We start from the raw sequence: 12,159 nt of genomic DNA, 5'->3' as shown, positions 1-12,159 counted from the left end.
GGTCACATGAATCCTTTCAACATTAGCAAATCTTTCAATTTAACATTATTTCATCTTGTTAGCATAGAAAGCCAAGAGGACTGGCGCTGTAGCTGTGAAATCATTTTGGTTTATTCTGACACCCAACAATAGAATCCATGTAAAACTTCTCATTATCAAAACCATCTGACCCAGGGTCGCACTCATTTAGTGGGCACGTATTCCACATTTTAAAGTAACATGGCATATTAGGAAGGAAATTGGACAGAGAATCCAACAGCAAGAATCCCTCTTTGCCTAAACCTGCTACCAACCTTATATACACAATGGAGTACTACGTGGCAATGAGAAAGAATGAAATATGGCCCTTTGTAGCAACATGGATGGAACTGGAGAGTGTTATGCTAAGTGAAATAAGCCATACAGAGAAAGACGGATACCATATGTTTTCACTCTTAGGTGGATCCTGAGAAACTTAACAAACCCATGGGGGCGGGGAAGGAAAAAAAAAAAAAAAGGTTAGAATGGGAGAGAGCCAATGCATAAGAGACTCTTAAAAACTGAGAACAAACTGAGGGTTGATGGGGGGTGGGAGGGAGGGGAAAGTGGGTGACGGGTATTGAGGAGGGCACCTGTTGGGATGAGCACTGGGGGTTGTATGGAAACCAATTTGACAATAAATTTCATATATTGAAAAAAATAAAAAAAATATAAACCTGCTACCAACCTGGGTTTGCTGCCGTAGGGAAATTACCACCCCAGTGGGTGGACGAAATGATTTAGGCTTTTTAAATTAAGCAACTCCGACTTATCTATCATGCTGAGTTTTTGCTCTGCCTTCAAATTCAAGGGTCATGACTGAGGCCTCAAGAAGCTTGACAGGTTCTTGTGGAATCTCCTATTAGTAGAGCCTGATAAGGCCCCACAAGGTATTATGAAAGTCACCTGAGGCCCAGAAGTCCTGCTGAGCCCAGCAGACCACTGAGCCTCTGTAAAGTACCCCCTCTGTGTCTCTGCAGGGCTTCATGACTCAGAATACTGCCAAGCAGAATGAGCACTGTCTTAAGAACTTTGACCTCACTGAATACCGCCAGGTGCTGAGTGACCTTTCCATTCAAATCTACCAGCAACTCATTAAAATCGCCGAGGGTGTGTTGCAGCCTATGATAGGTAAGGTGGCAGCAGGCGATCTCCAGCACTCATCGTGGGGTCCGAAATGATGGGGAACGTGCCTGCTTTTAGGGAAGCAGATATCTTAGGCGTGGCCTCCAGGAAACCAGGACCTTCCTGACGAAGGCAGCGAGGTGGTGTGTGTTTGCTGTGTGCTCGGAGCTATGAAATCTTCCATAGGTGATAAATATAAATTCAAAAGGTATAAATAAATGCGTATATGGTGAAAAAATATATGCCTCGTGCCCACATGTATACTTTATTTGTGGGACAAAAAGCAAGCACATGCGAGAGAACAAGGTAGTAAGCATTGGTGCAATAAATGTTGAACACTCTGTCCAAAACAGTGTGCTGGACACTTCACATGAAATCAGATTGAAAAAATAAGAGTGATCCTTTTATAAGTTACGAGAAAAATGACATGTGCACACATCACTCCGTGTGTTCCATAAAGGCCAGGGAGGAAATTGTTCCTTGGACCTATGCTGTAAAGCTTTCCCCCAGGTCCTTAAAACACAAATAGGTTGTAGGTGAATTCCAAGTAGCACAGGGTCCTTCATGCCATCCAGAAATTCGTCTTCTAGGATATGTTTCATTCCATATCCTTATCCCTTTTAGAGGGCTATCTTTTAGAGGTAACAGGCTTAGGGAGAACTGGGAATACTTCACGACTCAAAATAACGGGATGGTTAATAGCACCAGTTCTGGAGTTGGCCGTACCTGGGTTCAAATCCTGGCTCTGCCAACTCCTAGCATTGTGACCTTGGGCAAGTAATTTAACTTCCTTAGGCTTCGATTTCCTGATCAGGAAACGGGTTGTTGGAAGATAGAAATGACTGAGCATAAAGCGCTGGCACATAGTTCAACATTGTGCAGTATGACAGACCAGCTAACCTAAGATTTATATGGTCAGCGGCTCATATCAAAGAGTTGTTTGAACATCAGGACGATCTCAGGGCCTAGGGCCAAGTCAGTGGGTAGACCAGGACTACACCCAAGTTGCCCAATTCTCAACTTTGGATCCCTCACAGAAGCCAGTACAGAACTGAGTAGCTACATGCCCATTATCTTTGTCCCATCACCAACAAGCTTAAGTGAAAATTTGGTCCACAGATTTGATCCAAGATTTCTCTGTGGAAATACATTAGAAATTCAGTTGCTAAATACTTTCAGTTTCCGAGCACGTCAGTATCGTGTGCCGGTAGACGGTGGCATTGCCGAAGCCCAAAGTACCATATGATCTGAGTGGTCCGAAAATGGGTCGTCTCTGGGAAACCTGCAAGTTTCTCTCATCCTGCTTTTCTTTCAGTTTCTGCCATGTTGGAAAATGAGAGCATTCAGGGTCTGTCTGGTGTGAAGCCAACAGGCTACCGCAAGCGCTCCTCCAGCATGGTGGACGGGGACAACTCCTACTGCCTGGAAGCCGTCATCCGCCAGATGAATTCCTTTCACACAGTCATGTGTGACCAGGGCCTGGACCCGGAGATCATCCTGCAGGTGTTCAAGCAGCTCTTCTACATGATCAACGCTGTGACTCTCAACAACCTGCTCCTGCGGAAGGACGTCTGCTCTTGGAGCACAGGCATGCAGCTCAGGTAGGAGAACTGCGCCTCGCCCTCGCCACACTGTTGGAGGGGCCCGCACGCACCAGCTGGAGTCGAGCACGAGGCCTTTGTCTCTGAAAGTGGAATCCAAATCTAACTGGTGACGGTCAGTATGTGACTCAGTTCCATCACCTGTCATCTGTTGGTGGAATTCAACAACACGGAGTTGGTGACCTGGTAAACGAATGAGTTAAATGCTTGAGAGGCATTTATATACTCTAAAGATTATAAAGGCAACATGGATACGTCAGAGGGAAAAATCAATGAGTTGAGACACGAAGGCTCACACAGAAGCATAAATATGTTTGTGACTGTTAAGTACCATTTATTTTAATTCAACCTATATGATGTTTCATTTTCCTATTAACTTATACAGACGTTTCAGGGACCTCATTTTTGCTTGATTTTAAGCACCCGTTCATTTATTCCTTCAGCAAAATGTTAGCGCCAGGTGCTTTTCAGGCTTTTGCCTATGTGCGCTAATGAAGGTGAAGAGAATGATCACACTGTTGGCAACTAGGCCACGCAATGAACACAACAGGTGTGCTCGCCCCAGTGAGTTAGGAGGACTGGCTTAACACAGCTCACTTTGCCTTGTATCTAAGGTACAATATAAGTCAACTTGAAGAGTGGCTTCGGGGAAGAAACCTTCACCAGAGCGGAGCAGTCCAGACCATGGAACCTCTGATCCAAGCAGCCCAGCTCCTACAGTTAAAGAAGAAAACCCCTGAGGACGCAGAGGCCATCTGCTCGCTGTGCACCTCCCTCAGCACCCAGCAGGTATGACCGTGGCTACCCCGCCAGCTCTGGCGCTCGACCTTCCCTTCCAGGTCCGTTCTGGACAGTGGGTTATTTGTGCAGTGGATGGGATTTCCTGGATGAAGTAAAGACCACCTTGGTCTTTGAAACAAGATGCCACCGTTCCGCCAGTAACTTTCTAGTCCCTCTTGGTCACTTAGAAAGATAAGATAGTGTAAGCCCACAAAACAGTAAGCTTGGGTGAAAACATTTTTTGGTTGTTATTTTTTGGCTTTTTGTTTGTTTTTTGAGAGAGTGAAAGTGCTCCCACACACACACACACACACACAAGCCAGGGAGGGGGAGAGGGAGAAAGAATCTTAAGCAGGCTCCACACTGGGTGGAGGGTCTCCCCGGGGTCTCAATCTCACAAGCATGAAACCATGACCTGAGCCAAAATCCAGAGTCAGATGCTTAACTGACTGAGCTATCCAGGAGTCCCTATTTTTTTTAATTTGGTTCATTTTTTAAGGTAAAAACATTTTTAAAACACTATTCTAGAATGTTTCTCACTAGAAATTTTAACTTTTGTTTAGAAATGGGCAGCATCAGGCATTTGGCATTAAATCATTTTCTTTACACCTCTACTTTCATTATGGTCATGTTTCCACTTAGAATCCATTAGCATGATTTTAAGTAGTCATTAGGAACCTAGAGACATTTGAATGTGCCTTTCCTCCCTGCCCTACCCCGGCCAAGTCGTATTTGTATCAGGACTCCTTTGCAGAGCTGTTACCAGTCTATCAAAAGATAAATCTGGACCACACACATGGTGTCTTGTCCTCCATCATGGTGTGCCCATTTGGAAATTTGCCCACACATGGTGGCCTCACAAAACGAGATCAGCACAAGGAAATCAGACTTTCTGAGGTAAATCATGCACCACCTTCTCCCTATCCAATACCTAAAGAACAAAATCCAAACTGTATTGTAAAGTAAGTACACCTTTCTTCATCTCCCCCATTAACTGCTAAAAAGATGAAATGCCAGACTCTTAAGAAAAATGCTTCTGGCATAAATGTACTGAGAGTTTTCAAACTTTATCCCCCTTTTAAAAATATTTTGCTTTCAGAAGTTTACTTCTAGAATTCAACTGACATTGCTTTGCATTTGGGCAGGCTACTTCCACTAGACAATTGGTAGGCAGACAGGAGATTATCCCCTGTTAAATAGGAAAAAAAATCTGTTCCTTTGTAAGTGATTTTGGGGGTAGTGAGAGGTAGATACCCTATATATATGTGTGTGTGTGTATATACACACACACACACATATGTGTGTGTATATATGTATATATGTGTATATATGTATATACATATATATACACATACACACACATACACACACACCTTATATAAGGTAAGATGTCCAGTATTCTTTAAAAGAAATGTTTAAATGACTACTAGATAAGAGGCTGAGGATTTCAGGGGCACCTGGGTGGCTCACTCAGTTAAGCATCCGACTTTGACTCAGGTCATGATCTCACAGTTCATGAGCTTGAGCCCAGCATCAGACTCTCTGCTGTTGAGTGTGGAGCTTGCTTCAGATCCTCTGTCTCCCCTTCTCTCTGCCCCTGCCCCATGTGTGTGCATTCTCTTTCTCTCTTTAACAATAAAAACATTTTTAAAAAATCTGGGGTTCACCTGGAAGGTGAGCTTCAGCGGATTTAAAAAAAAAAAAAAAAAAAAAAACAGCTGAGGATTTCAGGCAACCTTTTCCTAGAATCCTTATCTTACAAGCAACAGCTAGAGGGGCGGGTGGGGATATAGGAGGCAGGAATCCAGTAAGAGTGTTCAGATCTACCAAACAAAACCTATGGACTGTAGCTTATTAAGTGTAAGACTCCCAGGTGTCGCTCCAGCTCCGAGTTGTGGGTCCTGTCTAAAGGGGATTGTGCTCTTGTGCCGATGTCCTATATTCTCTGAAATTAAAAATTCATCTTCTGTTCCTTTAGCTCTGTGCTAAGCTTTTGTTTTAATTCCAACAGATTGTCAAAATTTTAAACCTTTATACTCCCCTGAATGAATTTGAAGAACGGGTAACTGTGGCCTTTATACGAACAATCCAGGTGAGTTTTAAAAATCTTCATCAATTTTATAAAATCTTGGTCTAAACCTACTAAAGGAAATCAAAGTTTAGGTTTTAGCCTTGCTTCTCTTTATTAATAAATTTTTGGTTATATTCTATGCCAAAGAACCTTACATTCTTAGGCTTTCCCTTTAGGTAAACACTAACCATATCACCTATAAATAACTTTATATATATGATCTACACACACACACACACACACACACACACAAGACTTAACTTTTATCATCTCTGCTCAGATTTTAGACCTAGTCTAAGTATTATTTGCCACTATCACTTCACTGAACTATAGCACCAAATAGAATTAACAAAGTAAGCAGAATATCTGCCCCGCCCATGAACCGAACTAAGAAATATTTTTTAAGAAAACAATTTGAGGGGCGCCTGGGTGGCTCAGTCGGTTGAGCGGCCGACTTCGGCTCAGGTCACGATCTCGCGGTCCGTGGGTTCGAGCCCCGCGTCGGGCTCTGTGCTGACAGCTCAGAGCCTGGAGCCTGTTTCAGATTCTGTGTCTCCCTCTCTCTGACCCTCCCCTGTTCATGCTCTGTCTCTCTCTGTCTCAAAATAAATAAAAACGTTAAAAAAAAAAATTAAAAAAAGAAAACAACTTGAGCTCTTTAGTCTTGTCTCTAAGACTTATAATATTTGCCCTTGGGAATACGCTTGAGAGAAAATATATTAGGGAAATGATTATTTAAATCTGTCTTGAGATTATGGGTTTTTTTTTTTTTTTTTTTTTTTTTTTTTTTTTTTTTTACTTAACGATGAGCTTCCTAAAGCTGAGCCATAGAGGATTTGAGCTGAATGCCTAATTTTTATGTGTGACTGTGGCTGATAGCATCTGCATAATGAATCACATCCAGATGACTCAAAAACAGTGATAGTTTCTCCTGTTGTTATAAATGGGGAACATCTTGAGGAGATACAATACTTTCTCACGCCTCTAAACCTCTTTAGCTAGTGAAGTGACACCAACATATGAAACACAGATAAAAAGAAATGGAGGCAAATGATCAGAGGAGTCAGGAAAGGGAGATTAAAATCGGGGTTTATCAAAGACACTGAAGAACCTTGAGAAGACATGGGGTATAAGAAGCTATTCCCTTTGACGTATACTTGGGGTTCTATTCAGAGCACCTTACAGCATTTCATTGTAGAGATCCAGGGATAGAGAAAGTCAGCAATGGCAAATAAACAAACTCCAGCATTGTGTATAAGTAGAGAACAGACGCCTGCAGGTCAAGGGCGGGAAGCCAAGTCAGATAGAAGGTTGTTCTTCCAAGGGCAGGAGAGAAAATGTAGTGACAGGCAGACCACAGGGAAAAGCAGACAGAGGTTTGACCTACACGGCTATTTCAAGAGGCAGGGACACTGATGTGGAAAGATCCAGTTAGGACACAGCTGTAGTCAGCTACTGAAATTAGAGGAAGAGTTTGATGACAGAAGAGAAGCTACTGGGCTGTCTGACTCAGCGCTGATTTTTATGGGGCAATGATAATTTACACGAACCAAAGTATGAGTTTAGGAAGTCTTATTTGGCTTTAAATATCTAAGACACACACATCAGAGGGAGAGCTGGAACTGCTTGTTGACAGAGGCACTGTTTAGGAGAGCAGCCAGGCCAAAGGTCAAAGAATACTGCCTTGTCAGACTTTGGCTTTGAACTGAGGGCACAGACAAAAGGCAGCAGAGGTTGAGCAGATGGCCTCTGAAGATCCAAGTCAGGTTCTGAGTCTTCTTCAGCTACCAATTTCAGTAGCTGGCAATACTATCAAAAATTTTCGGTTTTGGGGGTGTCTGGGTGGCTCAGTCAGGTAAGCGTCCAACTTCGGCTCAGGTCATGATGTCACAGTTCATGGGTTCAAGCCCCGTGTCGGGCTCTGCGCTGACAACTCGGAGCCTGGAGCCTGCTTCAGATTTTGTCTCCCCCCCCTCTCTCTGCCCTTCCCTCCCTCCCCCCACCTCTCAAAAATGAATAAACATTAAAAAAAATTAAATCGACAGCTGGAAATTGAAAGCATTTTCCATTCATTGTCCATGTAGGTACACCTTTATGCACTCCACAGCCACCATAGAATCCCCTCTCAATCCTATGCCCACACTGATTTTGTTCTAGAAACCTGTTTCCCAACACTTTTCAAACACTACTGCGTTATTACTGACCTCAGCCCTGCTTGAAGGCTTTAGAAAACCGGAGGTTCTAGGAGCGTTAGTCAGATGTGATGTGCTAATGAATGCGGGGAGAGTTTAGCAGATCAGCATCCTCAGCCTTATCCAAAACGGGGAAATAATGAAACCTGTAGAAAGTTACAACATGTCAAAATGTTGTCACTACCTGAGGCAATGGGTGTGGCTTCCTAACAAGGGGGAAAGCTTTCACAGTTGAAGCTCGTAGGAGACGACCTGTGTTTTTACAGATTCAGACTGTGTTGATTTTCCTCTTGGAAGCACTCAGTGAACCAGTCTCAGCAGCGTTTATAAAAGTACAGTTGCACCTGGGTTCACGGTTCAGAGGTTGATGGGATGTGCACAGGCAGAAGGTACAAAGGAACATGTAAAGATCAGAGCAAACATGGGACTCACCTAGTGCCAGACACCATCCTATGTACTAAACACGATGTGCACTCCATCAGTAACCACATCTGACATGCAGCTACTGGTATTCTGTGTGCCTGCCTAGATTTTATGTTCCTCATGACTGCCTGTGTGTGTGTGTGTGTGTGTGTGTGTGGTTTTCGTAGTATACCATTTTGATTCCCTGCTTTCATTTTCTGTATATATATTTTTTTAGTTATTAGTAGTCACCTTGTTGATCACAGTTAACATCTGAAACTCTCAACAACCTAATTTAAGTTTGTTTATTTTTGAGACAGAGACAGAGCATGAACAGGGGAGGGGCAGAGAGAGAGAGAGAGAGAGACACAGAATCGGAAGCAGGCTCCAGGCTCTGAGCCGTCAGCCCAGAGCCTGACGCGGGGCTCGAACTCACCGCGAGATCATTACCTGGGCTGAAGTCGGACACCCAACCGACTGAGCCACCCAGGCGCCCCACAACAACCTAATTTAAATAATACCAACTCAGTTTCAGGAGTACGCGAGTTCCACTGCTACCCATCTCTGTCCTTCTGTCGTTATTTTGTTATTGTCACAGGCCACGTGTGTTCCACATATGTTCCCATTGACAGAAATTTATCAATGTTTTCTGTATCTGTATAAACTGTATAGGAAAAAGGAATTACAAACCAAAAGTCCGCTGCTGGCTTTTACATTTACCTATGTTCTTTATTTCTTCTGTGGCTTTGAGTTACTGTCCAGTGCCCTTTTATTTCAGCCTGTAGGACTTTCTTTTGTTTCTTCTGCTTTTGTTTATCTGGAAAGGACTCCATTTCCCCTTCGTTGTTGAGGGATGGTTTTGGATGTAGAGTTTTTGGTTAACAGTTTCTTTCAGGACTCCCTTCTGACCTCCATGGTTTCTGATGAGAAATCCATTCATAATCTTCCTTGAGGACACCTTGTTGTATGCAGGAGTCCTTTCTCTCTTGCTGCTTTCAAGATTCCCTCCTTGTTGTTGGGCTTTGATAATTTGACTCTGATGTGTCTCAGTGTGAATCTTTTTGATCCCACTTGGGTCTTTTTTTTTTTTTTATCTTGCTTGGAGTTTGTTGAGTTTCTTGGAGGGGGGAGAGAGGGGTGTCTTTCGTCAGATTTGGGACATTTTTGACCATTATTTCTTCAGATATTTTCTTCCCCTTTCTCTTTTCTCTTTCTGGACTACTGTGACATATACGTTGTATGCTTTATGGTGTCCCACGGGTCCCTCAGGTTCTGTTCGCTTTTATTCATCTTTTTTCTATGTGTTCCTCCAACTGGATAGTTTCAGTTGCCTTATCTGCAAGTTCACTGATCATTTCTTCTGCCTGCCCAAGTCTGCTGTTGAACCCCTTTAGTAAACTGAAAAGTTTCCTTTCAGTCATTATACTTTTCCTAAAATGTCTGGCTGCAGATAGAGGGGGAAAGGAAAGAGGCTTAAATCTTCCAATTGATGCCACTGGGGGAAGCCACCGTCTCCCCAAAGAAGCCAAAATCAAGGCAGGCATTTGTGCCAGTCCATCAGGGAATGCCAGACCAACAAGTGCACAACCCCACATTTTTGGAGGACAAGCTTCCACTGCCTGCCCTGCCACACTGGCCAGCTTCTCCAGGAGTGTGGGCTTCTCCCCCAACAGCTGCAAGGGGCTGGAGACTGGGGAATAGTGGCTGGTTCATACATACTGCTCTCTTAGTGAACATAACAGCCTCCCCCTTCATCAGGCATACTCCTGCTCGTTGTAAGTGTCCAGTCAGTTTCCAGAGTTCCAAGAGAGTTGATAGCAATTGCTTTCTCCAGCTCAATGGTTGCTTCAATGGAGGGACTGAGCCCCAGTGCTTCCCACTCTGCCATTTTATATGCTGTCACTCTCCCCATTCCAGTTTACAGATGAGAAAACTAAGGTGTAGACAGGTTCAGAAATTTGCCCAGGGTGGTACCAGATCAGAGCTCAGGCTGTTTCCAGACCCCACGGTCTTAACCACTTCACTACAGTACCTGTCCACATGATTTGCACCTGAAATGTAGTTTTTCTATTCTAGCATTAGGGGAGAGCTTAAAGTCATCTCTCCAACAAGCCTACAACAGGGCTCCTCTCCTGCCAAATAACCCCAGGGACAGGGAGGCCACGTTTTCCCAAAGCCCAATCTAATTGTGTTAAATATTTCCATGATACACGCTAATTCACTTTTGTGAGTTCACCTAAACTGGCTATCTTTAGGTGTTTTAAGTATTTTACATGGTCTCATTCTTCCCCACAGGCACAACTACAAGAGCGGAATGACCCTCAGCAACTGCTGTTAGACTTCAAGCACATGTTTCCAGTGTTGTTTCCATTTAACCCATCCTCTCTGACCATGGACTCCATCCACATCCCAGCATATCTCAATCTGGAGTTCCTCAATGAGGTCTGACAAGGCACCTTCCCACCTTTGGCTCCATTTCCAATGAGAGCAAGAAGGAAATCCATACTGTAAAGTAAATTCAAGGATCTATTAAATCTTTAAAAGCGGATCACATCAGAGACTAAGAACCTGCACAGAGTGCTGAACTATACGAAATAAGACACATCTGTCATTATTTTTTGTACCTACTACTCAGAATAAAACACTTGAAATATGGACAGTTTTTTTAAGTATATGATTTCAGTCTAAATGAGTTCATATTATAATAATCTACAGCCACCAAGCAGTCCCCATGGCCATATAAAAGGTGCCAATCTATAAAATGGAAACTGCCTAGTTTTGATCTTTCCATATAACTGGAGAATGCCCAAAGTAAAAGAATATTAAAAATATGTAAATCACATAAATTGCCTTCAGAGGACTTTTAACAAATAATGGTACTAATAACCCTGATACTGTTGCATACTGGATAACATTTTTCCAGGTCAACAAACCACAGGTGCAGATGAGTTTGTGGGGAGATGTTCTGAGAACAAAAATACAGGGGCCTTGTGAGAAGTTTGTCAAAAATATTTTGAATGCCTGGTGATGCAGAGACGGTGGTGTAACTGACCTCCCAATGAAACATTCCGAGTACTGGGAAAGCAAAACTATAAGACTCAGTCCCTAATGTGCTTAAACACTTTTTGCATAGTCTTGGGTTTGTGAAGGAATAATGCTAAAAATGCTGTGGTCCCAAGGGGGCATCCAACTTCTGCTCAGGTTATGATCTCGCAGTTTGTGAGTTCGAGCCCTGCATCAGGCCCTGTGCTGACAGCTCAGAGCCTGGAGCCTGCTTCAGATTCTGTGTCTCCCTCTCTGCCCCTCCCCTACTCACACACTTTCAAAAATGAATAAATGTTAAAAAAAAAAATTTTTTTTTTCAAATGCTATGGTCCCAAACTTAAAATGTGAGCAAGATGGAAAGATATTCTTTGCTTCTAATGCTAGTCCAATGAAAATGTGCATAAGCTAAATATTAGAAAAGAAAACCAAGTTTTATTTACAGATTAAAAACCAAACAAGTTCATATGAAAGCCTGCAATGCCCTTAATGCCATAAAACTTCCAATAAGAGCATCATATAATTCACTGTAATTCCAGATGATCAAAATAGTAAAGGAAAAATTCATCTTGAAAACTGGATTATTTGAAAAAAACCTTTTTAAAAAAACCTTTTTAAAATCAGGGATTATTATTACCCAAGTTCTTTGGGTTTGTGTATGTGTGTGTGCTCTTTTTAAAGAGTGAGAATAACCTATGTCCCCTTTTCAGGTTATTTTCAATGTTTTTTTTTAAATTAACACATAAACATCGGAAATATCTCTGCTTTGAAAAAAAGGATTAAAGAATATTCAGTGAAGTATTACAGACTTTGTTGCTTTTATTGGTTTTTCCCTTGCCTCTTCAAAGGAGGCATTGGTTAGAAAACCCTGCATAGTTCTCCACGCCCACTTTTTTTTAATGATTTTTTTTCCATATTTCTAGTAGAT

At 42.6% G+C, this 12,159-nt stretch overlaps 1 protein-coding gene across 2 annotated transcripts in view; it reads left to right on the top strand.

The window, feature by feature from the left end:
• MYO5B (myosin VB) overlaps nucleotides 1-10,844 on the top strand; it is a 342,952-nt gene extending 332,108 nt beyond the window's left edge. For both annotated transcript variants that reach the window (XM_086682946.1, XM_086682945.1), the window contains 5 exons: nucleotides 999-1,149; nucleotides 2,459-2,744; nucleotides 3,359-3,533; nucleotides 5,536-5,616; nucleotides 10,485-10,844. In XM_086682946.1, coding sequence (XP_086539072.1) covers nucleotides 999-1,149; nucleotides 2,459-2,744; nucleotides 3,359-3,533; nucleotides 5,536-5,616; nucleotides 10,485-10,637 — 846 coding nt within the window. In that variant the 3' untranslated portion in view covers nucleotides 10,638-10,844. The remainder of the gene's footprint in view (nucleotides 1-998; nucleotides 1,150-2,458; nucleotides 2,745-3,358; nucleotides 3,534-5,535; nucleotides 5,617-10,484) is intronic.
• The last annotated feature ends 1,315 nt before the right edge of the window (nucleotides 10,845-12,159 follow it).

The sequence above is a fragment of the Puma concolor genome, chromosome D3 (genome assembly GCF_028749965.1).
Source record: "Puma concolor isolate L17-30 chromosome D3, mPumCon1.1.hap2, whole genome shotgun sequence".
Lineage (NCBI taxonomy): Eukaryota > Metazoa > Chordata > Mammalia > Carnivora > Felidae > Puma > Puma concolor.
This window is presented reverse-complemented; position numbering and strand designations above follow the sequence as displayed.